The sequence below is a fragment of the Rhea pennata genome, chromosome 4, assembly GCF_028389875.1.
Source record: "Rhea pennata isolate bPtePen1 chromosome 4, bPtePen1.pri, whole genome shotgun sequence".
Classification (NCBI taxonomy): domain Eukaryota; kingdom Metazoa; phylum Chordata; class Aves; order Rheiformes; family Rheidae; genus Rhea; species Rhea pennata.
Window position 1 is genome coordinate 69,596,899 of NC_084666.1, and position 27,540 is coordinate 69,624,438.

Consider the following 27,540-nt stretch of genomic DNA (forward strand, 5'->3'; position numbering starts at 1 on the left):
AAAAAAACACCTTGAACTTTTTGCATTTACCCTTCAGATATTTTATTGCAATCTCCAGCACTAACACGACTGCACTCAAACAAGCATGATATTAAGCATGTTTGGAAAGGCACTAACAAATCTTTAAATGCTACTTTCACATTTTTTCTCCTTGCAGTCTTCCTCACTATTTTCCTACAGGTCAGTGGCACAGTTCAGCTTGTCAGGTTGTGAAGAAGAAATCTCTGAAAAGTATATTGTCAGTTACAGTCTCTCTTATTTGCTACATTATTTCTATTTGCTTTTGACAGACCTTTCTCAAATTCCCCCTCTTTCAGAAGAGTTTTGCATATTCCTTACTAAGAGCTCTGAGAAAAGTAAAGTAGTCCAATTTACTACAATAAATAGTAAAATGTTCAAGACAAACTAACGTGCTATTTATACTGAGATTGAATACTCCCTTGCTTTCTGAAGATCAGCAAGGGTCTGAATCTAATCCTGAATAAATTCTACTCAAGAATGGCTCCCATCAAGATCTCAGGCAGCAAGCAAACTCTGCAAAACTCGCAAAATACTACAAAAAAATTGAACACTTACTCTACTTGTTTCTGTTATTTTCAGCATTGACTTTTAACAAAATCATATACAACAGATATAGCATTGAGTACATGGGTACTTTACATATAATACTCCCCAGCTTACTACTGTAAGAGGTACTCTGTTGAACAACTGATCTCACTGAAGTTTTTAGGGTGATTCACTGAACCTGGTGCTTCTTTGCAGGAGTAATCATGCTGATTTTCAGATGTAATTTAGAGTCTGGAATTCTGACTCTTTCATAATGCACTTGAAATCTCCACATTTAAGATTACTGCATGTTCACGTTATAAAAATTGGCCAGATAAACCAACATCAAAAATAACCAATAATCAGCCAGAAATAACCAACAAGAATGAACTGGATCAGGGAAGAGTACGGAATATGTTATGGTCACTCCTTAAAAGAAAGCTCAGGGAGTTCTCTAGAACTTGTTTCTGGAGGAGGATGGTACAGTTTAGCAAAACAGGAGGCATTCACACAAAGGAAAACTACTCAAAAGTCTACTTTTCATCTGCAAATCAAACACGAAATGGCTTATCCAAAGATGGCTTTGAACTCAAATTTTGTGTTCTGAAATGAATTACTGCTTCAGTTTCAGTAAGAAAACAGCCCCTGTTGACTCATAGCAGCTTCTAACTGTTCTTCAAAGTTAGTTAGACTGCTTATGGATTTACTGTTCGAAAAAACAAGAATTCACCTAAAGGCAGAGGGGAAACGTAGGTGAGCTTCAGATTTACTACCTGTTTCAGCCTAGTTTAGAGATCTTGATACAAAAGTCAGAATTAGGAATTCCTGAGATACAATCTCAGTATCATTAAATGCATTTAATGAGATGTACCATCTCATTCCCTTTAAAGGAGGGATTTGGCCTTTGGAAGTAGTTTTGTTCAGCTTCCACCAAGTGTAGCATTACAGCTCTTGCTAAAAACAAGCATCTTAACACCTTCTCTTTCTTGCTTGTTCCAGTCTGCTACAGAATTCCTGTAACCTATCAGCATAATACTGTCATCCCATTTCTAAAGATACAATTTGGCTATCAGAAAGGAAGTTGCTGTTACGGGTCGTCTCCTGAGAATGGCAGTGACTACAAAGGAAAGTCTTGTGTCTTGCAAATGCTCCTCTAAACAGTTATGCGCTCTTCACAAAGATACGGGAGAGCAATGTATCTTTTAAAGCTATTCCTGAACCAACACTGCAAAAAGAATGACTTAGCAAAGAACTTAAAAACATTTTCTTTCTTAAATTAAAGATTTCAGAGAGGTTTTATTTAAAAAAAAAAAAAAAAAAAAAAACACTCAATTACTGCTCTTCTGAAAGAAGGTCACTGTGTAGCACTGATATCTCCAGACTCTCTCTCCCTCTCACCACAGGCAGCAAAAGCACGGAACTCCACAATTCAAGCACGCAGAAGAGTACAACTGTGACTCAACATTTGGTCCATCAACACCAAAGCAGATAATACGAAAAACATGTAAGGAAGAGTTAGAAAACATTGGAACGGCAAGAAGAGAACCAACTGGAAGTCGCCCTCATCCCTCATCTATACCCATTTACTTCCTTTTCCTTTCTTCTATCAGAGATTTAGGATTAGTAAAGACTTCAGGAGGCAACTTGCATTCCATACCTTTTCAGTTAGTAAAACTATTGAGACTTTTTCAAGGAATCTATTTTTTTGCATCACCTCAGATTTCAGATTGCACCTACTAGAGAGCATGTTAGCTTTTATAGCTAGGCTTTTCTTTTCTTTTCTTTTTCTTTTTCTTTTTTTTTTTTTCAAGCTCCTTTTTGTAGTCTGCATGGATTTAATCTTCTCCAAACATTCTGCTTCACTGTTCATTCAAGAGATGAAGTTTTGGCACCCCTATTCACTTAAATGAGCATGCTTCACTTCTCCAAGATGCAAGCCTCTCTCTTAGGGCAGCCATCTCCTGTAGCTGCCTGATTAACAAGGGTGCCCGTTCCCTTCCCAGGGCTGGCAGCCCCCCTGGAGCCCCCGCAGACCTTCCTCTCCCCTCCCGGCTGGTCAGTGAGCGGCAACTCTGTATTCAGCTGATAAAAGGATAATGTTTTCCAAAAAGAAAGCAAATTGTTTACCTGCAACATGAAACCACAGTTTCTGACTGCAGCACTCTTGTATTTGTGACTGCACCCTGCATACCACAATCCTCTTGTCATGAGACACTGTCAGAAGCAAAAGCTCCGTGGACTTTTGCTTATTTAATTGCATTTTAAGGACAGGCGCTCAGGAAGGTTTGTTCCAAATTCCAACTTTTCTGGTATCACAGAGTACAGCTGTGATCTGCAGCCACTTTTTGTGCTTTGAGCAACCACAGAGGAGCTGCAGCCACCTGTAGTGGCCACCCAGGCCACCAGAGATGCAAGACGTGACAGTGCTGCTAAGATCTACAAACTTCTTGAGAAACCGTTCCAAGAGTTCCTGTGCAGTAAACAAAATAATAAATACCAGCTGCCAAAGGAAACAAAGTCCCTGATTTGGGATTGCTTAAATTAATCCCTGATTAAGAACACCGTTAAGCAGGTGCTTAATTTCAACATGAAGTCCCACATGTTAGTGCTTTAAATCACTACAAAAAGATCCCCCCAAAGCAAATTTTGTCTTGTATGTCAACATTACGTGAAACGCTCTGCAGGACTTTTGTGTTTATTCTAGGCTCAGAATAAATGATGTGCAAGGCAGTTTTCTCATCAGCATCAAGACTACTTGTTGCATCTCTCTCTGTGGGCGCTCCACTTAAAGACTGTAGCTATTCATATGGCTTACCTCTTCTCAATACTAAATGAAAAATTGCAGAAGACTGTATTTTAAAGAGGAAAAGAAATTTCAACAGGACCAGTAATCAAAAAGGCTAAAGTTACACCAATATAAGGACTAGGATGAGCATTAAAATTCCTTAGCAGAAACCCTTTCAGAAAGATAGCAAGAAAGGTTTTCTGATATGATTAGTGTTTTAATAAAACACTGCCTAGTTTCCAAATCTGTGCTTGTAACTGCTCTCTTTCAGTCAGAAAATTTTTCATAAATTGATATTAGTGAAAATTACTTGGTAGTGTACAATATGAAGGGACTGAGTAACAGTGAACCCAGCTAAAATATAATTATTTTCCACATCCAAGGGAATGACCTTCATAATTCACTTCAGATTTCACCTCCAGACTGTCACGGCTCATTTCCTCATTACCAAAATTAAGCTTTAAAACACTACTGTCCTCCATAAAGTACACTTTGTCTCTAATTACATGCATATATAGAAAGGATTATTTTTAAGATTATTTGCCTCACATAAATACCTAAATGCCTCAAATATAGATCAACATACTAAGAATACATACTGTGCCCAAACAGCTAACAGACTACAGCGGGGAGGAAAAAAAAAATTAAATGAAACAGCCTGAAAGTGAAAGTAATTAAACAAGTATACCTTACATTGATTTTAGGCAAACACAGTGATAGATGCATGCATCAAATACTTATCTGTATGCAGTTAGATACACATTTCTATGTAATCTGACAGCTGCAATGAAGATTTAATAACTTTTTCTTAAATTAAGAGAGCTTAATCTGAAAAAGCAAAAGTAAAACCCCAAATTACAATCAACATTGTTTTATGGACGAAGGTGGCAGACTACATCCATAGAGCAGAAAATGACTGAATACAGCAATTAATTGCTTTGTAGGTGCGACACCATGCTGCAAACTTGCCCGCTGTGAAGCCTGTCTCTGAACATACGTTTCTGGCTGGCCAGCGATGATTGACTGCTGTAGTGATCTTGGTGGACACTGTTTCATGAAAAGACAGGGAGGAAAATCTAGATAGGGTGTCCATTACTTATTTAGGAAATTACTTTGGGGGACTAATTGCCTAGGGTTCTAGCTAAATAATTGGCATCTGGGAAAATCAAGCATCTCTCATTTGCTTAGTCCCTGTACTTCTGTTTGATAAAATACCCCAAAAGCCTCCAGGCATGGTAGCTTTAAATATGTAAATGTAGTACTGATACTGTTTAATCACACTGCAATTTGTATAGCTCTCTTAAAAGTAAACTACTACCTGTCTGTCTGAGTACATTAATACAGCAGACTGAAGCCTTGTGTTTAATATATGAAAACAGATCTTGTGAACACTCGTGAAGTTCACGTGCAAACACGCAGAACACAAATTCAGAAGTGATTCAGCCTGGATTTAAAGTGTGATTCGTGCAGAATATCAGCCTATCTAGCTACTCCTACGATAATACGCATTTCTAAGAGGGAAAATTCACTTTGCACTGCAGCACCAAAGAACCCCATACTTCTCCAGTTATCTACTCAGTTCTTTATTAGATTCACTTTTTTAAAAGAGGAAATGAGGATAATAGCCTGCTTGACAGTCACATGTTTTTTAAGCAAAAGTGTTATAGATATGCTATAAGGCCTGTTAGAATTGCTTTCCCTGTGATAAAAATTTCAAAAATGGTCATAAAAACTAACGTTGAGCTTTGTCAACTGGGAACATTGGCTTTAAGAAAAATCTCTCTTGCCATTTCAAAGTCAGGAGCAAGCAGAAGGGGAAAAAGACTGCAAAAACGTAGTGTTGCAGGTAAGAGAAGTTCTTAAACATTAGCCCTTGTTTGTTTTGATGTGCGGTCCCACATAAATACGGCTAGCCCTATATTCGCATCTGAACGCTGTGAGGTGGCAAGATACAAAGATGGGGTGCTACTAGGTTTCCTGGTCACCTGAAAAAAGGTGGTTTCCACAGAAGCACTAATATTCTTTCCACAAACCGTGACAAAGACACGCAGCAGTCACAAACCACACGCTCGGTGAGGCAACGTGTGTAACAGCAACAACAGACGCCAGGATTTTGCCCCGCTGTGCACTGTCCAAAGCCTTTTTTCCTCTTTTGGTCAGCTCTTTGGAACACGTTCTTTCCGCATGCTCTTCAACTGCACCAGTATCTCCACCTGTGAACGCTCAGGACTACCGAGGCTTCTGCCTCTTCTCCTGTCATCATGACTTTTTACATTGCACACACTAATCTGGGAAAACTCATTCTTGATGGATAGTTTTTCGGGGAGTGTGTGCGTGTTTGGGGTGTGGGGAGAGTGTTAAAGCTGAAGATAAAGGATTGATATTTATCTTCAAGTACCTTCAAGTCTAGTGCAGCTTAAAGCTGCCAGAGATTACTTACAACCCGGTAATTTATACTGGAATTGGAAAAAGAAAAATAGTAACTACAGATAGAATTAGGAACAAGAAAATACTGGAGGCCAAAATTCAAAAACTTGAGAGTTGTGGAAGTCTTGGAATTGCTACTGTAACTGCTGAATTAGTAGGAAGCCTTATTTAAAATAAATCTGATCCACTTTTACAGTTTGCAGTATACTCTTGGTAAATTACTTCCAGGCAAATGAAGGTCACAATAGCTTTGAAGTTGTTGCTGAAAAATGTGTTAAATATGCATCTTGCTCCTGCTAAACTCAACTTCTTTTACATGCCCTTTTCTAGCTCAGCCAATGCTCACTCTTCCCTTCTTCCAGATCTCCTCCGATGTAACCGTTGTCTTCCCAGCTGTCATGATTTTATCACAAGGGTTGTAAAATCTGTTTTTTCTTTAGCTGCTAACACATGGAGTCCCATGACATCATATTTATGCAAATCGGAGATGTGACTGATTTTGTAGTGTTAGCAAAACTGAAATAAGAACAAAGACTGCGTAAAAGTACCATGGTTCCCATCCAGCACTTTGGGAACAGGAAAAAAAAAAAAAAAAAAAAAACGCCACCACTGCTGATATATTAAGTGAACGTACAGAGAACTGGTAATTCAAATGATTTTTTTCATATTTTCTGAAGTATAGACAAGATCCCCTGCCACTGCAAACTTTTCCAATAGGTTCTGATTTTACAGTACATTCTCCTCCTGCTACTGCAACGCTTCTATCCTTCTCTCCCCAAAACTTTCTGTAGTTCAAATCCTAGTTGAAAGTGCATTTTTCGCCCTCAGTATTAACAACAACATCATTTCATACCAAAATCTGGTTTACTGGGAAATAAGAAAGCAGACCTAGAATGAAATGGAAGGCCAGTGAAGAAGTGCAATCCTGTAGAGGCTTAATCCCAAACTGAACACGTACCAGTTAATGAATAGTACCAAGAAAGCTGAGAAAGCTGAGAAATTTGAAGAAATGCATGACAGAGGGTGACAGAAAGTTTAGCAGTCCACAAACTCTGTATTTAAAAAGGTTTCTACAGCAACCAGAAAAGCAGAAAAGGACAATCTTACTACATTCATCTACCCCAAAGGCCAAAGCAGCTGCATCCCTCAGGCCGTAATTTCTGACCATAAAACTTTGCTCGAATAAAGTCCTGGATGTGACCTTCGTACAGATTGCTGCCCTACAAACCTCCGTCCCTCTGCAGCTGAATCCCTTTTAGTTATGACTCACTGCCTTGTTTACCTCACCGATCACAATAAGCTTTCAAAAGCCATTACAAAGGCTTGAGCCGGTGTCTGTAAGCACATCCCAGTGAATAACCTGAATGACAAAGAGGTTACTTTCAAAAAATAAAAACAAAACCCACATGTACAGGATTCCAATAGCACAACTTGTCAAACAAAATGGATTTCAAGCAGCATCAAGCAAACCTATTTGTAACGTGTTTTAGCTAGCCTATAGAAGAAAACACTGGATTACTCTAGAGATACTACTTAAGATATGTAAAGTAACACATCAAAAAAAAGAGAGGAGGAGGGAAAAAGAGTGGGATAAAAAATAACAGCAACAGATAAAAACAGAATGCTCGACATGGAGTTTAAAACAACGGCAACGATTTCTGAGGAGTCTGCACGCATCTTTGGCCGTGGGTCCTGCCGAGCTCTGACGACGCGGCAGCCCTCCGGATGTTACGGATGCCTTGAGCACTGTGAACACCTGCAGAGTTTGCTCCATAACTCTTTGCACGAAGGTGGAAACGGCAGCACGGGGGCAGCAGAAACTGTGCTGCCCAAGGCGGCGGATCAGCAGGAGCTAAAATTTCTCCTCCAGCTTAAGTTATCTAAACCTCCCCTGCCTCCCTCTCCACTTGCTTGCTCTGAGGTTTGGGATAGGAATTACGGAGGACAGTAAAATCTGCATCATTCAAGAATGTTTTCCCTAAATACGAGTAAATCAGTATTGCAAGAATATGATTCTGTGGAAAATATTGAGACGACAAAGGTGGTTTAGAGAATCATTAGTGCTGGATTGAATCAGATATTTAGCGGTTTCTCCACCAAGGTAATTCAGCTAGGTACTCCACAAAAATACACATGCTATTGCATATTTCACATTAGCCATTCAGCAACCACACAGTGTTATTAATGACAGATTAAAGATAGGCAGTAATAGCAGACCTAGAATCGTAACACTGAGGTTTTAATTATTAGTGTATAAAAGCAAGTACAAGAATAATAAAAGTAAGAGAGGGATAAGAGAAAGCAGTGATTTCCCAGCAAACAAGAGTGAAGTGATGTACTTATTCTGATCAGATTTCCCAATGGAAAAAAGAAAAACAATCCAGCCCATTAAAAAGAATTACAGAAACATGTCTCTCTTCAAAAATAATTATGGTTTAAGTATATCGTAGAACTCAAAACCTTTTGAAGACTTATCCCACACACCGGTATTTAAATAACCTCTAACCTAAAGTCTCACAAGAAAGGAACTGAACTTTATATCGTTATAATACAGATACTATTACAAGCACTACTGCGAACGTGGCATCCTAATTCACTGTTTCACAGTGCTTAAAATTTGGACTTACTACCATCAAAAAACCCCGAACCTGATGATCCGCACTTCCTGCACCGCGTACCCGCAGAAAGAAGCGCCCGCTTTCCCGGGGCCGCACCTGCGTCAGACACAGCCCGAACGGGCGAGGAGCAATCGATGCTCTTCCCCTCCGACCCGCACAGATCGCTCGGGAGCCCCGAGGGCCCGCGGCTTCCGCGGGCGGCCCCCGGGCTCGCCGCGGCCGGACCGCGCGACGTCAGGCGGGCAGAGCGTACGCTGAAGCGGAAAAAATTTTCCCGAACGTAAATAAAACCGATTTCATCTCCTATTTCCGCGCTCTGTAACGTGCCTATAAATTGTCCCCGAGGGCACTTCCAGTGGCGTTACGGCGCTTGTCACTCACGGCTCTTCCGGGATAAAACCGCTCAGCTTTGCGATACCGTCTCATAGCTCCAATCAGACCTGTTAAAGAGATGCCCTAAGGTGCAAATGGAGGACATTTCAGGGCACCATAATAATTTATAAAAACGGATTCGGAGGGAAGAACATTGAGTACAGTACAGCAGTCGATCCTCGGAAATTAATTATCTTTCATAGAAAAATCGATATAAAGTAACTGAGTGCTCGTGTGTACATTGTTCAGGAGTTACTTGCTATAGTTTTGCTAGTAAAATGAATTAAAGGTAGAAATAAAACATGCTGCCCATTAGCAGATAGCTATGAAAGACGTATTTCTAACTTTGCCTCTGCGGCAACGTCCTGTTTTATCAGATCTTTGCTCGTGGCTTCTCGTTTTATGAAATTCAAAATCTAACACAAGCTTTTAAAAAATTTCACTATTCATTAGAAGGGCCATATTGTGGACAAATTTAGACCAATTGTAAATCACCGTTACGGGTCTAACACTACGGATGAACATTTTAGCAAACATTAAAAGGGTTTTTTTTAAAGGCTATTTAGTATGATTATTTTGATGTTTAGGATAGCACTCTTAGGCTCAGTGTACTCTTACTTATAACCAGGTCTCACTGTTTTTCTTTAGCGGCAGCAGTTACAGCAGTCCTCTTCCCCTGCAATCAGCACATTTACAAAAACCAGTCAGGAGCAGGGGCAAGCGCTAAAGGATGTGGAAGAAAGGAAAGAGGGAGGAACCTGGTGCAAAGTGATAGAAATATTGTAGTGCAACTTACGTACTTAGTTAAAACAAATGCAAGGAAAACGCATCAACTGTGAAAAACAGGCTGATGAGCAAAATTTCACAGAGACGCAGAAGCAAAAGGTGAAACCTTTGTCCTTCAGTCAAATTACGCCAAATAAAACACTTGGCACTTGATAGACAGCAAATATGAGGCTTTACTAGCTATGTAGCTATATTCAGCCATACTTCTATAGGAAACAGCTTTTACTAGCAATTTTCTTGGGTTCACCAGTATCACAACAGACCCTTTCCCCCAACACGTAGTAATAAAACATACCAAACCTACTCCATTCATTTTTCAAATAAAGCCTATATTAAGATATTTTCAAAGAAATGACAATCATAGCTGTTTGCAAAAAGTGAGTAATTCAGTATTGAATTACAGAGTCATTAACTCCTTTTGTGCTACTTCACCAGATACTTCTACTTTGTCTAACTAATAAATAAGTTGCTGAACCAACATAGGGCTTAAAGGGTAGTGAAATAATTTGCTACTGCTCTAACACTATGATAAAGCCAATTTATTCTGAAGTGTCAGTGTTAATCACAGAAAAGTCAGCATCGCTTAGCATTATTCATCCTGGATGGACTGAAAAGAAACCCCTAAATATTAACAGTGCAAAAAGCATACAAAAAAGATTGACCTCATTTCCCCATTTTTCCCCCTCTGGATTCAACATACTGCTAGCTTCAGTTTTCCTGTCTTTTTTCTTTTTTAAAAAAAATCAAAATCCATGGTATTTTCAAAAGCACTTCCTCTTCTGCTTCAGCCTTAGTCAAAGCCTAGCGTATAATGCTTCCCATTACATGGGTCCATCTATTTCTTGTGCAATTTAGCAAAATCAAGAATTCCTAAGTTTCCGAACATTAAGGATGCCATTGATAACAAATTATCATATAAACTCTAATTACATTTTTATTAGTACTATCTTATCAATAGTCCATCAAAGCCAAAGAGCCATCTACCTTTGATTCACCGATGTAAGAGCACATATTTGCTAGTTAGTTATCTCAGCTTTCAAGATCTATTTACTTTGTGACAATAGAGAGCAGCCAACAAGCATAGAGATAGCAAATAATACTGTTTTCTTATAATAATAATTAATAATATGCCTATAATGGACATATGTCCTATGGTCTTCACTCACAGAATGCAGTCACTGGGCTAGAACAACAGAACTACAAATGCTTAGGAAACAAATACAAATCTCTGCTTACAAATGCTTTATATAGCTATCTTTCCAAACAACTGTTCAGTCACACCAATGACTTACTAATCCATCTCCGGATTTCAAATATTGAGTCATATCATCTTACTGCTATCACATGAGCTCAGACCAACATACTCATCTCTTGCACAATAATTGGGAAATGACAAAGGATGGAGTACAAAATCACATTGAACACAGGTAGCTTTCTGAGTCACCAGGTTATCTCTAAGCCCTGCTACAGAATAGGTAACTTTTTCAGGTCTATGTGCTGAAAAGGGTATCCACAGCAACCTAAGTTTTCCGACCAAGCAAGCACAGGTATTTGTGTGAAATGAAACCAAAAAGTAGTATTAAGAGGTCAAAAAGTAAGGACTGTTCGATAATAGCCTCAAAACAGCCTGCAAAAGAGGGAAGATATATGCAAACTGGCTTCTCACTGCTCTTTCAAGAGCCTTTACTTACAAAACAGACGAAAGCTAGGTTTATTACTTGAAGACACTAGAGCAACGCAGTATCCAAATCCAAAATTAAATTCATGCAATATTTGATAGTTTATGTAAAAAGAAGCCAACACAAATTATTTTTTTTTATAAAGGTAGGAAGCTATTAGTCAGGGTACTACTTTGCATGTCTTTGCAGAAATAATGTCAAAAAATCAGTTGACATGTCCTACCTTCTTGAACTGCCTGAAATGGGTTGTTGCCATCCACAAAGGTCACAGAACATGTGATTTTCTCTGTCTGTAAGATTTCATCATTCTGGTTGAGATCAGCAACTGCCATTCGAAAAACTTCCTCATCTTTTTTGGCAGACTCATCAAAAATCGCCCCTGGGAAAAAAGAACAAAAATCACGTTGCACCTTTCACCCTGCATTACCCAAGAGCATTAGCCATAAGAATTTAACACATATTTTATGCTATAACCACATCCCCTTGCTCATTCCTGAAGGGCCGTTCTCTCAACACAGAGCCCAGAAAGCCAATTCACAACATACAGCATTTCTATGATATAAGTGAGGACACAAAGTGAAAAGAAGTGTTGACTCCAACTAGAAACACTGGGGAAATCTGGATAGGCATAAAACAAATTATCTGTACTGAAATGTGGCCAAGAAATGAGAACTAATTATCTTTGCAAAGGTGCCATTTAATACCCTGAATAGCCACACCTGGCTACGGTATCTGCTCAACATCTTGTCTAGTGGCAATTAAAAAAATACAAAGTTCAAACAAGGTGAGAATAAGCACAGAACAGCAGCACCATTGGGAAAATGAGTTAAAACTGACAGCCTCCGTCAGGAGACAGGCCAGTGGCTGATATAAACTGTTTTGGTTCTAATTTCTATCAGATCTGTAAAACGATCTCGCTAGCGAAACATCTGACTACTGAAGCTAGTAAATTACTTTTAATTAGTTAATTAAAAATATTCTGACTTAATAAATCTGACAGAAAGTGACTGCTCTGCCTTTCCTCCAAAACATTCAAGCTGAGCATGGTAAACATGAAACCATTAAACTCAGGAGGAGTTGGCAGACTAAAGACTCCTCAGGTACTTTCAATGATTGCACAGCCAATTCTTCAGGTGTACTGAAAAAGGACTCCAAGGCTAACCGGAAGAGTTTAGCTTTTTCCTTTCTTTAAACTATAATGCGTACTTTTAGCATCACTAATTTCCCTTTATTTTACATTTGTTTCTTGCATGAAGTGTTAAAGGCTCAGATCACAATGTTATGAAGAATGCTACATCGTTAGATCTCCAAAGCAGGGCTCTGAAGACTTTCAAGAACCTTTAAAGCTTTTCTTCCCAGTCAGTAGATTAAACAGATAGAAGAGATGCTTCAAAAACAGATTTTAGAAACTATTTTTAATCATTTATAGAACTTCAATTAGTTCAGGAAAAAAATGAAGAAAATCATTTATACACATCTACTTTAAGAGAAATAAACTTCATATACATTATTTATACATTTTCCACTGACCTCCAACACTCATATCCCTGCCAGCACCACTCATCCTACATGAGTGTCATCTCTTCATACAACCTGACCGCACTGACTTGAGTGTTTTCCCTCCTGAAGCTGCTGCCATCTGGAACAGCTGTTCTTTACCTCTCCCCCTCATTCACCTGTCATCTCTGTGCAAATGTCAGCTGAAAATACTGATTTTCTCCCTTGCCTCCATTTCTATTTCCCTTGTTTTATTTTACTTCATAAAGCAAAGCCTGACATGGCTGAGAATACACTTGGTATGCAAGATGCCACAAACTATGTCTTCTCCATGAAGAAGGCTACTTTAGTACCCAAATAGCATTTGAAGGTACAAAAGACACTTTACAGGGAATTTCTGAAAACTATTTCCCTTACTGTTTCCTGCATTATTGCTTATTATTCCCTTATTATTTCCCTTTCCTTCACAAAACAGCTCTTTTCAAGCATCAAACACACGTGCTTGCTTTTTAGGGGCACATCTATACTGATGATGACTACACAGTCTAGTAAATGTTGTTAACAAACACTTGAAGAAACTATTTTAAAGTGCAAGTAAGTAAGAAAGCCAAAATCAAGGAAAGAAAGAAGTCAGAAAATGATGACAGTAGGCTCTAGGGTAATTCTGTAAAAAAAATTGGAAGGAAGAGAAGGTGCACCCATTTCATACACGCTCACAGCACAGCAGTTGACTGTCACAAATGAAACCTAGCCAACGTTTCAGAGTATAGCTTCTTCTTCTACAACTAGGAGATGTCATCTTAAACCTAGCTTCGTCCTCAAAATAATCCATGTAGCTTATTGAGCAGAGGCTACAGAGAAGCTCAAGTTATCTGTTGTGCCCTGAGCACGAGCCTGCACAGAGACTCCCTGCAGCCCACAGCCTTAAAACTGCAGAGTTGTTCCCCAGACTAATTTTCAGTATATCCCCCAGTCCAGGTTTGAGCTTCTCTGTGGATTAATCTTCTTGCTGAAGACCTCTTCCTTCTTTCACATACAGATACCCCTAATAAACTCCTGCGTGTTTTCTCCCATTTCTCAGCCTGGCGCAGATCTCACCACTGAGAGCATCTGGACATACTAAGAACTGCCCTAGATGAGACCTCATGCAGCCTTCACAAATGATGCTCTTCCTCACTGTGATACAACTGCTCAAGTTTTGCTCAGCCTGCTACTTGTTTCATTTAGTGCTCCATGTATCAGACATAAGTCTCCAAATTTTCTCTCTAATTTATCAGACATAAGTCTCCAAATTTCCTCTCTAATTGATACTGCATCTGACATTTTAAATGAGACACCTTTCAGAAATGAGACGTTACTCATGCTCTAGTCCAGGAATAAACAGGTACATGCAGGCAAAATAAACAAAAGTATAAATGAATTACAAAATAGTTGCTAGGAAGCACAAGCAGGAGCTATGGTTGCAGAAATTACACCATCTTCTTTCAAAAGTTAAGGCTCTATCCATCAAAGTACCTAATTTAGCTGCACAAATAAGCTTTTTGACACATACAGCACGGTTCCTTTCAGGAGATGGCAGTGCACAGCAGCTTATGCATACCACGTGGAAGACCGAGGAGATGGGAAACTATTTTCTAATTGATTCTGAAACTTCATTTTATTTCAGTTGTTAAATAAAATTGGAAAATTCAAAAGTGTCTGAATCATTCTGAAATTATTCCTATTCTTACATGTACATTTTTAAGTCCAAGTGTTTTAGGAGTCCTGCTTTACAGTATCTGTTTTAGGAGTAATCTTCTTGTTGGTAGAGGTGAACTTTCCAACGTGAAATGTGTCTATCAAAGCTTTTCTCAGCTAGGTGTAAATGGAATCCTAAACTACTTTTGTGTTGGTTTTAATTTTTTTCTTGACAAGGATTGCAATTACACTGAAGTTTTGAAGTTTATTCTTTCAAACTTGTGCCTTTATCCATGACAAAGGCACACACACAAAGAAAGGGTATCACACTCCAAAACTGTTCTTATAGTGGGAGCTGTATACCTTCTCATTTCCTCTCATATAGCTACAAAATGAGAGAACCAGCACAACCCTCAGACTTATTTAGACTTTTTTCAAAAATGAACCCTCTCAGCAACGGGAAAAACTGTTATAGAAAGTCATGAACAGTTAAAGTGAAGGAGCAAAATTATTTCTTCATATACTATATGCCACTCACTCTCTAGAAAATGATGCAGCAATACTATGGGGGGGGGGGAGAAGTGTTTGTAATTACATGAATTCAGGTGCTCTTCATTTTTCTTCCACCCCGACAGTCCACCTCAGCTGAAAAAGGCCTCGTACTAAACATGTCATTTCTAACTATACTCAAGGAGTATTCCCGGTATTGCATCAGCAGCCAACATGCTGACACGGCAACTGCTTCGCACCAGTTTCCCCCCCTGTTTTATTAGCATGTCATTACTTTCAGCTTTATTTCAGAATCTGGATGAGGACAGCACAAATGTAATTCTCTGCTGGCTTTTTAAAAACCCTCAGCACATCAATAACGTCCTGCAGCTTAGTAGAAAATTCTGTATGTTTAACTACCTCATTCTCACTCGACAGTATCACCAGAAACCCATCAATTTAAATGAATATATGCACGTTCAATAAGTTCACTAAGGACCAATGACATCATTAGAAAGACTTATCAAAGATCACTTGTCATATTGACCTATGCTTTTTAAAAACATAATCCAAATTACATATCATCAGCTATTTCTAGAATCATTTGCACAGTCTACCAGAGTCAACCCAGAAAACAGACAGAAATGTGTCATAACTGCAAGGATGAAGTGTGAAGAGATTTAACCAATGCTTGTGTTTCTATTGACTATGAAAGGAGCAAGTCCACTGCCTGCAGTGGTTTCAAACATTTTAATCTTATTATCTATGAAAGCATGACATTTTTGGACCTCTGTGCCCTGTATTAGCCTCACAAAATTAACTACTTCATTTCAAAAGGAAGAGGGAGCATACAGATTAAATGCCATTGTAAATTGGTTTCAGAGTTCACATTGCAGCACACAAGTTTGATTTTCACCTTATAACATCACACACACACATCTCGTCAACAAAAGCTGTAAACAGATTGGCCAAAAATTTACTAGTTCACCCGTCTGGGAATGTTTGGACAGAAAAGGAGGATAAATAAAAATCTTAAAACACATTAATTTTTTTAAGCAATTGTTTGATGCTCTAACTGCTGCTGGTTCTAGAAAAATTCTTTGTCCCCACTGACGTTTTGCTGGTTTGTTCCAGCACCTGCCATATTTTCCAGTTACGCCATATTTTCTCAACTATTATTAGATTGTGATTCTAAATGAGAAACTTAATGCAGCTGCTGGAAAAGGGATGGCCTTCCTGCTAATACTCTGACCTGGAAGCCAGTAGTTTTGAGTCCTGACCTCATCCCAGAAGCCCTGCATGGCTATGAGCAAACCAGCACAGATATCACTCCCTGATGTGAAACGTTAGGAGACATGGATTTCTGGGAGCTTAACTCAATCAGTTGATACTTGAGATCCTGAAATATAGTGTAGAATAAAAATCCCCTGTTATTACTAGACCTAAACCACAGGGGTGTCCATTTGTTGGGAAAAGTTGTATAACATCCATTCATTTTTAATTATATAGCAAATGCCTGGCTAAGCAGCATACTATCATGTCTGCTTGAATGAATATATACACAGAGCACTAGAAGGCCAATTACATAATGGAATTATTGTCAACAAGAACAAGGGGGACTTGACATGTTTGATAGTCTGGCTGCTCTCATTTAGGAATTCAGAAGGTCACGTAGAGACCTTCTCTTGCGTATGCAGCTCCCATTAGTGCAGCACTGGGCCTGCATTAATACAGTTGGACCCTGAATTTCACTTAACATTACTTTTAGAGCAGCTGTAGATTTCTCCACTGACTGACAGGCAGTTTACTACATGCAGTCGAGTCTTGGTTCTGAAAAAGAAGGGAAAACATCAGCATGCGTTACCTTTCTCTTTTAAGATGACAGAAGTTTGAGAAAAAAAATCCTACTTTTAGAGGGCATCTCAACACCAAAGAGAATCTGGGCCAGGACATGCTGAACTACTGAGAACACTGTTGGTTTGGGGGTTTGTTTTATTCTGTTTCTTTAAGACTTTGACAGCTCCTGTGATGACGGCAAACAAGAACACAGGGTAGGCTGAGGAACACCAACGCCAAAACCCCCATGCATGGACCACGCAGGGCAGCTCTTTCTCTGGAACAACAAAGTCAGCTGCCAACGTAGCTCTGTCACACATAAAGAGCAAACGCGCTGGAGAGGAACAAAGGGAAAGTAACGTTCTCCCTCAGAAAACATCAGGCTAGGAGTTCTTCTTCTATTAGTATTTTTTAAAGTGCAGCACGTGAAATTGAACTACACATCAGCAGATATTTTTCATTATATATGATCAGATATGCAAAGGAAAATTAAAATAATTAATTTAAGAAAATGAGCTTGAATACACTGTATCTATGCATACATATGGAAGGTCCACTTATGACTTAAAGCGTCACATGTGAGATCAGAGAAGCTGCACTGTGGCTTCTGGATTTTCACTTATGCAAGATTGCTCAAGTTAAAGAAGCATCAGGCCTACTGTTATTTATATTTTTTCCAGGTGACTTCTGTAAAGATTTATTTCTATTTTTCCTTATGAGCAGACTCCTTTGGCTTGTTGGCCTTCTAAAGATGAGCAATGCCAGTTTCGCCAAGGTTACTGACAGTGCTTGACTATACATTATAGAAGCCTGCATGCAGAAAGGAAAGGTTGTTGCTCTCTCCAATATAAGTTCATTAATATCATTTGTTATTCCAAATACCATCCATTTTTAATTTTATTATCTAATTAAAAAACTGCAAAATGAGTAAATACAGTCTGCACCTAAACAGATAAAGTAGGCTTTTACACGTTAAAAAAAAAAATAATAAAATAAAAAAACATCATCACCCAGAGAAGCCACCCTCCCTCCCTGCATCCACTGCATCTTGGCAGCTTTATTCTGCAATCTGCTGGACATACACAAATGAGTTGTATGTTACTAGTATTTCAGGGATTAGAGAAACTCTGCTTTTAGTAGGGCAAAGCACTCAAAGATTAAAGAGCTAGATTGGAAAATGAAACAGTTTTCCACCACATTTCCACATTCACACCTGAGTTCAGCAATGCTTTTGATGCATGAACCTAAGTTTAGGCATATGAATCATCTCCTTCAAGTCACATCTCAAATGAGGTAAGCGATTAAGAAATTTGCTGAGCTTGATACAGCACCACTGACTTTGTAGGGCACCACTTCCTGAACTATGGCAGAAGGTACCTCTGCTCATTGGATGAGGTACTCCATAAAAATACATCGTCCATGTTTCTGCCGCTTTAAATCTACCAACCCCATCTGGCACGCAGCTATATAACTGGAACATCATGTAAATGTACAGCAATTTGTCCAATTTTTTGCTTTTGCTTTATAACTTTAAATATTTGAAGCAAAGAGGAGAATAAGGAATTTTACAGGTATTTCAATCTGTCAAACTGCTAGAGGCAAAGTCTGTTTCAAATACAATGAAAGCAATAAAAATGCAGTTATCATCTAAACACAGAGAAGTCTCTGCATTCTGCTGCTGAAGCAAGGATGTTTTCTAATGTCCCAATCTCACAGTAAAACAACAATATACCTTTGCCTGTTTCTGAGGTCTGTTATTTGTTTTAAATGATTTGACTACAGGAGGGGGTATTCCACTGTATTACCTTTTTTCCCTGAAGTCAGCTAGTCAGCTTTTTTAAAACCCAGCTTTGGCAGTATTGAGGTGGCTTGACAGGTTGACAAAGAAAATAAAGACTCAGCTTTTTATGTCACAAGCTTTTCTGAATGGATTTAAACATATTGAGAGCCAATGCTTCCGGTATTGTGTGTCAAACCGTTAATTATAGAGCAATAAAGAATTTCTAGGAAAGAAGAAACACAAGCCTGAAGGTATGGAACCAACTGTCTTTGCTTTGCCTTTTTATAAGATTCAGTTTTAATAAGTTTAGAGGCAGCCTTGGGTCAATTCATTTGGCCACAATAGGTGCTGGAAATCTGTGGAGCTCTTCAGAAATTGTAAGAATTACTACTCCCACAATTTGCAGTGCTATCAAGCACATTAGATCTTTTTTTCTGTTTAATTCTATTGCAGCATTGTGAATACACATCAGTGTCATGGGGAATTATGTTCACATTTGGAAAGAACAGACTCTCAGATCTTATCCTCTTTATTTACACTGTCTGTCGGGCACATATGCACAAGCACGAACACTTTCCAGTCACTGTTGATTTATTTTGAGCTCATCCTGACAGACATTGCTAATTGTTCTGAAGTTCCAAACCATCATTTAATACAACAAATGATGCAACTTGTTAAAGTCTTCTGCTGAGTCTCATCAATCTCATTGTAGAAATGGCTGTAATTTGCTAATGTGTTTTTGGGAAGGCATGTTCCTGACTGAAGAGTACAAGGAGGAGGAGGGCAGAGGAAAAGAAAGGCAAAACACTGTGCTCCTATTGAAAATGTATTTGTCCGGTGCATTTATTTTTCTATACAATCTATAATCAAAGTCATCTAAAAGAGGTGATTCTGGAAAATTTCCAGGTAAATAACAGAGCATCTTAATTGTTTTACATTCTCATTAGCTTAAATAATCTTTCAGTACCACATAACTATAAAAACTACTATATCAAAGGAATAACAATTGACATGTACCTTGCATTTGTTGGTATCTAGTTTATCTATCCATAGCTAATCTAGTATATCTTTTAAATAGTTAACCAGCTGATTGCATATCTACCCACAAAGCATTTCCTGCTATTTCACAAGTATTGCGCAAATGCCAGCTGTGGAGTTGGAGACTGCTATCTACTTTCGCATATGTGGCCTGGCACAATATTATCCTCACATAAAAAATGCATTTTATAGACTATATACCTTTCAGAGGATAAGAATAAAGCTGTGTTCTACGCGCTGTTCCACTGTAGACCTGATGTGGCGATTAACTACAGTGATAATATCATCATATTCATTATGCAACAAATGAGCTGATAATAATGAGTAGTTTTTCATTTTTTCTATCATACCTTAACTATCAAGTTTCGGTCTAGCTGTGAAAAGCATCTGGTTTGGTAGATACTATTGCCATATTATTATTAATGGCCTATATACAAAGTTAAGGCAACGATAATAAACTTGCTGAATAGTACCTGCATTCTTGAAAGGAACATTAGAAAGAAACTTTGTAATGTACATTAATAGCTTGCTTATATGTTATCTTAGAACCAGAGTAAATACTGATTCAAGAAAACATTGCATCATCTTTCAGAGCTCCACTGTGACTGCAAGGACATCTCACAAGACAATGTCAGTATCAATGAATGCATCCTAAAAATCCTCAACTATCCTTAACCGTTTGTCATTGCTTACTATATTCCGCTCTCACACCTTTTGCTCTACGTGGAATTGTTTTGCAGTTTTTGAAAGATGAAATAATGTTAAATTACCAGACGATTCATATTGCTAGCTAGAAACGGAGTGAAAACTGCTGCCAAGCCACTACTTTATGGCATGGAGCAACTGCAGCACCTTACTACAGTTGACATTTGTGGACAACGAGACTACCAATATGCTGGAGATGTTAAGATACAAACATATGCCTACTCACATTTACACAGCCTGATACGAAGGTACAAAGATTTCAGTGAGGTTTTTTGAGGATATTTTTCTCTGTTTTTCCTTTCTATTTCATTTTAAAATTTACTCAAGCGTTTTGCTCCAAACAGTTCAAACATTTAATGCAGTGGTGAATGCTGGCTTACGACGCTGAAATATAGGCACTGGCAGTAGAGGTTGCCAATGGCATGCTATTACTGGTATAAGACGTTATTTCTCAAGTACTGTAACCACGCTTCCTTGTTGCAGGCGACGTTCTCAAGAACGAGAGAGAGGTGCTGAGCCAGCAGCTCACAGAGCAGTTCAAATGAGTACCTGCTAGGTAGATCGCCTTCAAGAATTTAACTGGTCCCACATGTAGCATTACGAATACTACGGTCAAGAATGAAACAACAACAGGAAGGGAAGTAGCTGAAAAATTATGCGCCTGTCTAAAAATGTAAAGGCTGATGCTTAAACCGCTTTTTTTTTCTTTAAGGTAAGGTTTTATTCTGCTGGAATAGAGGCATTCAGTAAATCTGCACACAAACACGCTACTTGAATGGTAAAGGGAGAAACCAAACATATGAGAGTCTCACAGTCATGTAGCCCATTTTCTTGCTGAGCCAGGATTATCCTGTCCTGTCATTTACATTTCAGCTGAAAATTAGTATCTGCACCCTCTTGCACCAGCAAGTGACACAGAGGGTAACAAGGCTAGAAGCAATCAGTTCTTCTCAGAGAACTCAGAGAAACGGAAGTTACTTTTACTAACGGGCATGTTTCTGACAGCTAAATGGCCTCTTAACACTCTTAACAAAAAATATTGTTTTTCACAGCGATCATTTTGTGCAAAAACAAAATTCCCACAAGTAGAATGACTACATAAACCTATCATGCACTGAAAATGTTTTTAGAGGTTTAAAAATTCATCGTTGCCAAAATGAGTAAGGAAAAGAGAGTCACTTTGCAAAAAAGGCATAAATAACACCGTTTCTATTCAAACGTTTCTTACGTGCTTCTTGGTAGAGATTTTGCCGAACTAGCGTTATCTCCTTCATTGTAAACTTGTTATTTTATCATTTTGCTAACAGGACAGCCCATTCTGCTCTAATATTTGATCTCCAAACATTCAGAGCTATGGGCTCCCAGTGACCTCATGAACATGGATGTTAAACACTTCACCTGCTTGCCATTTTTCATGGAAGATAACATCATATCTTCTTTTCTATTAATTATGTTAAAGACAACAATAGACTAGTTTCCTGGTTCATAATTTACATTTGTGTCTATAAAATCACAGAATATAACTCACATGAGCAGAGTTAGACTTCTTATTTCAAAAAAAATCTTCCAATAAATTCTGCTAGATGTGCTTATATTTGGGAAAGGGAATTGAAAATAATGAAAGGTTTATGTCATCTGACATGAGACTTCCCCAACATGACCAAAAATGCCTGTTTTAAATGCTTTCAATTCTCAGCTACAATTTGACTTTGTTTTGTTTTTAATAACCCTACAGTTCTCCATCAATATAAAGCTCTCTGAAAATTATAACTCTGTCATGTGAAATGTCTCTGAATTTACATTTCCCCAAGCCCCACTGCAAGTGAATTAAGCACAGTCAAGTTCTGCTGAAGAGCAGTTTCCAGGGTGCAGTATATAATAAGTCATAAAAGAAATTTTAAAGTAGTAATTTCCAATTTTAAGACAGAAACTCAGTGAATAATTAAGAAGAGCTGTTTTTTGTGGCTTCTATTATTTTTATGATCTTAGCAGGTGATTTTAAAAGGTAAGAGTAAGGTAGCAGTTGAGCTGTTTACATAAATTGTGGATGTTTCAGATGCCTCTTTCAATCCAAATACTCACTTCCAATACCTCTTTCCTACCTTTTCAGAAGGCTTCCTAAGATTGTTCTACAAAATAGGCTATTTGTTGACCTGAGGCTGAGAATGCCCGATGTAACAATTTCTTTTCTAAAGAAATATTCATTTTTGAAGTGAAAAAATATTACTTTGTAGAAATGCAATAATGTAGCTGTATACACTGATGAATAAGTTATATAATTGAAAGATGGGAGACTTAAAATGAACCTAGTGCTCTATTATTTAGCAAAATAACCATAGAAAGAATACATTTAGGTTCACAGATGTTTTTGTAAAACTAGACAAAAACTACATTTTTGAATTTCTAATAAAACCTAGAACTAAATATTTGGCTTCAGTTGTCCCCTCATAAGAACCACTTCTTTAAGAGCTATATGCAAGCAAGCAATTGGATTCCCATTTTACAGATTAAGGATAAGCAGATATATAGTAACTTGCTCAGACGTACAGTAATTGGTTTCTTGTTAAAATTAGAAGTATCTAATGAATAAAAATTGGCAATTTATTCCATTTATGCGCTATACAGTCTGGAAAATAAATAAAACAATAAAATTCCAGAAGTGATACTTCTGGAGAGATGAAATCATTTTTACTGTTACCTAATCTCTATTAATTGATTCAAGTTTGTGAAAGGTCAAATTAAGTTAAGAATGAAGAAGTACCTTGCCAGCAGAACATTCTGACAAAATTTTCTTAATAAACTGCGAAAAGGATTAAAAAAAAAAAAAAAAAAAAAGAATGTGCCACTTCTCCCCGTTATCATAAAAATAGAGTTTCTTTTTTAACAAAGTGCTAATATAACCTGAAATACCTGAAATAATTCCTTCTACCAACATACTGGGAACAGCTCAAGATTTTGTTTTCTTTAGCTCTGCAGAACACTTCCTGTAAACAATGTTCATTTTATTTTCCGACACATTTGATTAATACCCAAGTGAGGAAAGCATAGGGCAATCCATGCGAGAAGCATAACCTTCATACTGTTCCTCTTGTAGTCACTTTTAGTATTAGCAACTCTCCTAGCTCACTAGCTCAGGGAAAGATGTTTCTTATAAAACTATTTCCTAAACTTTGAGGAAATGATCCCAATAATCAATATATACAGGAAATCTGAACATCAAAAGAAAATGGGAAATGATTTTATAAAGCACAAACATGCCTGTTACATTCAATTCTAGAACCCAAACCGTGCACTCTTTTGCACTTAAATTAACTTCATCTAAAGCTCAGCCTCTTCCAACACGAGCCGATTTGCTAGAGGGTTGTTTTTGCGTATTTCTGTTAATCTGTTTCCAAGCTAAAAGAAGATGCCTAGGATGTTATTACTGGATACTTAACAGTAACAGACATGGCAATTCTAGGAATTAGATCACTGCAAGCATGACTCCAAAACTCTCATTTTCAGGGAGGGCATTACTTTACTGAAATGATTTTCCACTCCAGATCCACACTGTACAATCCTTTCTTGTTAGCAAAGCAAGGTTTACTGTATAATAAAAATCTTGAAGAAGCGGAAAACTATTCTGCCTATGACTTGAATTGCGAGTTAGGTGCTTGACATGCTGCATAATAACAAAGGATGCATATTAACCCAGCCCTTATTTAAGAGGAATAACTACTGAAGAACCGGGGCTATAGCAAGTATTCACATCCAAATCTCCTCTCCCACCACCTCTGTGCCAGATACAATGCTGTATGAGTCTGTGCTCAGATACACAGCTCTAGCATCTAATTGCAGGCTGCAATGCTTGGTGTTCGGAACAAAATTCAATTTCTTCTCTTGCCAAAAAAAGCCTCATAAAAATACATAATACACTCCCCCCAAAAAATCCATTGGATTGACAGGGCAAGCAAAGAGCATTTCTTTGATTCTTGGATTGTAGAGCATTTTAGTTTAGCATCACCCTTCCAGTCTTTAGTCACCTCAGTGCAACATCTCCTGATGGTTCCTTTCACAGGTTCTTTGAGAAAAAAAAAGGTCTTAAAACACATCTTATCACTTATACATGATAGCACATCTACCTTTTATAATTACGCACACAGATAAAATTACTTTCCTCTTTGATCTTACAAACAGAATGCCAAAATATTCTCTTAAACACTAAATAAAACTTATGCCAGGGTACTGAACAGGGGCAAGAACATACATCCCTGCCAGGTAAGTCATGGCCCTACAGAGTCTTCCCACACTGCTCTTCCCATCCCTCCTTTACTTTCATGACTTTTGTATCAGTGACTTTCCAGTTACCTTCTGGAGAGCAGAACATCTCGAGCAGGGCTGCAAACCTTTGCTGAAGATCAGTAGGACATTATGATGATGGCCAAGATAACATGATGGGACACAAAGCTTAAACTTCTGAGACAGAGGAGTTAAAGAAACTAAACAGGGATTGTTGACACCTTTTCTGAATTCTTAAAACAATGTTCTAATATAAAATAGAAAAGGCAGGACCATCCCACTTTGTACTGTTTCATAGGTAAGGAAATTTATGCATCTGACTCCTGCAGAAAGTTCAGGGCTGTAAAACCTCAAAGATTTTCGTAATATGCTTTCCTGCTTCTCGTTCTCATAATCTTGCTCTTTCCTAGAAGAAAATATATCCATTAAATATGAGTCCACATCTCAAGCTTCAGTCTTCACAGAGATGATGATGACCACCCCGAAAAATGATACAGACATCCAAAAGACAAGTAAATCAGGAGAAAGCTCGTGAGGTCAGTTCTGCTTCATTTAAATAAATCTTTCTGCCACTGAATCGTGGTAAATCCTTATGACTTTCACTTGTATTTCCACAAATAACAATATCCAAGCGTAGCCTTCTATATGACTGTCGCAAAGCCTGCCTGGCATACTACAGGTACGCCATCCACACGGGTGCATATGCGTACAGGTATGCAATCCATATGGATATGCATATTGCCTACAGCTTTTGCACACAATTCACTTTATTCTCATTGTTTTAGGTCACTTTATTCACAGAAAAATTAGAAAGCATTCCAAGATCAAAAATAATATCGGAATTCACTTTAAGAGAAGGGAAAAATCAGGTACTGGATACATAATCAAATGACGATTAAGAGTGATTGAGCAATAGTACACACCATTTAAATGCCAAAGGGAAAACAACTTCCAATAAACTCTTATAAGAAGATAATTTCTCCTAAGAATCAGGAGATACAGTTACCTATGCACTTTTAATCAATGGTATTTTTCTTTTGTAGCTTATGTTTCTCAAAATGTTTGAAGACTCAATGGCAATGTGCAGATCTAAGGATCACTTTGCGTTTATCACAGTGGAAATACAACCTATTCCGGCACCAAGGCAGACGTTTTAGAAATCTCAAAGATACTACAACACAATTTAGGGCACACACTAATCAGATAATTACAAACACACCTCAATAAAAGAGAGTTTCTTAAGGAAGCTAAGGACCTAGTTTACACCCTCATGAAGGAAACAGTTAAGAGACTAACAGATTTTGCAAAACTGACTGTAAACCTTGCGAATTACTTTATGGTTTTTGTATATTTCTGTGCAAATAAAGTCTTATTTAACTAATATAACCAGTGAGCTCTTAGAGGGCTATTTTCAGATTTCTGTAAGTGTATCAAGAAAAATATTATAAAAAAAGTAATCTGAAACTCTTAACTATAGGACTATATTAAAGGAAAAACAGCATTTTTAAATTCATATTAGAAGATTTCCATTATTTAGTTATTTTTTCATCTATTCAAAGCTAATTAGTGCTCGCTACACCTTACGAAAGATCTGGCAACTCTGTTGTCAAATGGCTTCATACAGCCCCTCTGTGCTTAAAGTAGTGCAAGGTTTGCTCTGTGGTCAATGTAGTTTTGTTTTGTTCGTTAGATAATCATTTACAACATCAACAGAAATGGACAATAGACACAAAACTGTATTCCATGTAACTACTGAACAAGTCCATATGATGAGCCACAGCCTCCCTGCAACACTTCTTCCCCCAGCAGTAACATTTCAGTCTGGATATTTTTGTACACTGTCCAGGTGCCCAGCCAACTAGTTCATTACTCTTAATCATCTCACTTAAGTTGACTCAAACTCTGACTGTGGTATTGCCAGATTTCAGTTCTGTTTCTCTGAATACGAGAAATTAAAAGAAAATTCACCTTATCAGTTCTAATTGTGCTCTCACTTAAGCAATAAACAAGTCTGATATTTGAAAATATCCTCCAGTATCTCCTGATGTTTTTGCATCTTTATCACTATTGAATACTATTTTTGGTTTTAAGCAGCCCTATCAAAACCTGGGTATTATCGCCTGGAAGTAAGGGGTTGCAGAACCAAGTCTATCCACAGTAACTTTTACAAAGATGATCATGTTTCCACGCAAATTGCAACGACTCTGGTGACTTTGCTGCAAAGCATTCAGATACCACGTTATCCTAAGATACTGAAAATAATACTTATATTTAAAAGTATTTATTGTAATAAAAAGAGAGTCTGCAAAAGAGCTTTAAGTACCAAATATGATAATCACTGTGGAGTGACTAACCCCTATCTTTCACCTATGTCCACTGCTCTTGTACTGAAGCAGTATTGGCAGGGATATAATCAAAGGTTTGCTTAAGAAGCTAGAACTAATTTTCACAGAGATTATTTGTGACATATTTCCAGAGAAACCTGAAACACGCAATGGGTTTCAGGAAAAGCTTGACATTTAGTCCACATTCTATAACAGATTTTCAAAGCAAGCAGGAAGGCCCGATAATTCTGTATGGCTTGAGCCCGTATCATCATCTCCCAAACAAAACCATTCAAAATCAGTTTCTCGCCAAGCCCTGGGGATTATCTGAGGACTGAATTCTGGGAGGGCATGGAAACTCAACAGATAGAAAGGTTTGCATCAACTACAGGAAACTAATGCTAAGAACTTAGCTCAGCTCTTTCTCCACGGAGCAAATAAATCACCAGAAGATATAGGCTGAAATCCTTCATCACGGATCCTTACATGTTCACCAGTTTAAATTTCACTATGAACACAACAGCAAATAAATATTTGTATTGAATATATTTACTTTTCTACTGCAAATCCTACAAAGAGGAGTCAGGGTGAAAGTGCCTATCAAGTCACAGATGAGGTTAAAACAGAGGTAGAAATGACAAGTCAACTGAAGAGTGGTTTGAGCATGGCGTTATTTCTCTTGGATTTGCAGCGGGGCTGGAGG

At 38.0% G+C, this 27,540-nt stretch overlaps 1 protein-coding gene across 2 annotated transcripts in view; it reads right to left on the reverse strand.

The window, feature by feature from the left end:
* GRID2 (glutamate ionotropic receptor delta type subunit 2) overlaps positions 1 to 27,540 on the reverse strand; it is a 692,796-nt gene that overhangs the window by 537,855 nt on the left and 127,401 nt on the right. For both annotated transcript variants that reach the window (XM_062575022.1, XM_062575021.1), the window contains exon 2: positions 11,437 to 11,592. In XM_062575022.1, coding sequence (XP_062431006.1) covers positions 11,437 to 11,592 — 156 coding nt within the window. The remainder of the gene's footprint in view (positions 1 to 11,436; positions 11,593 to 27,540) is intronic.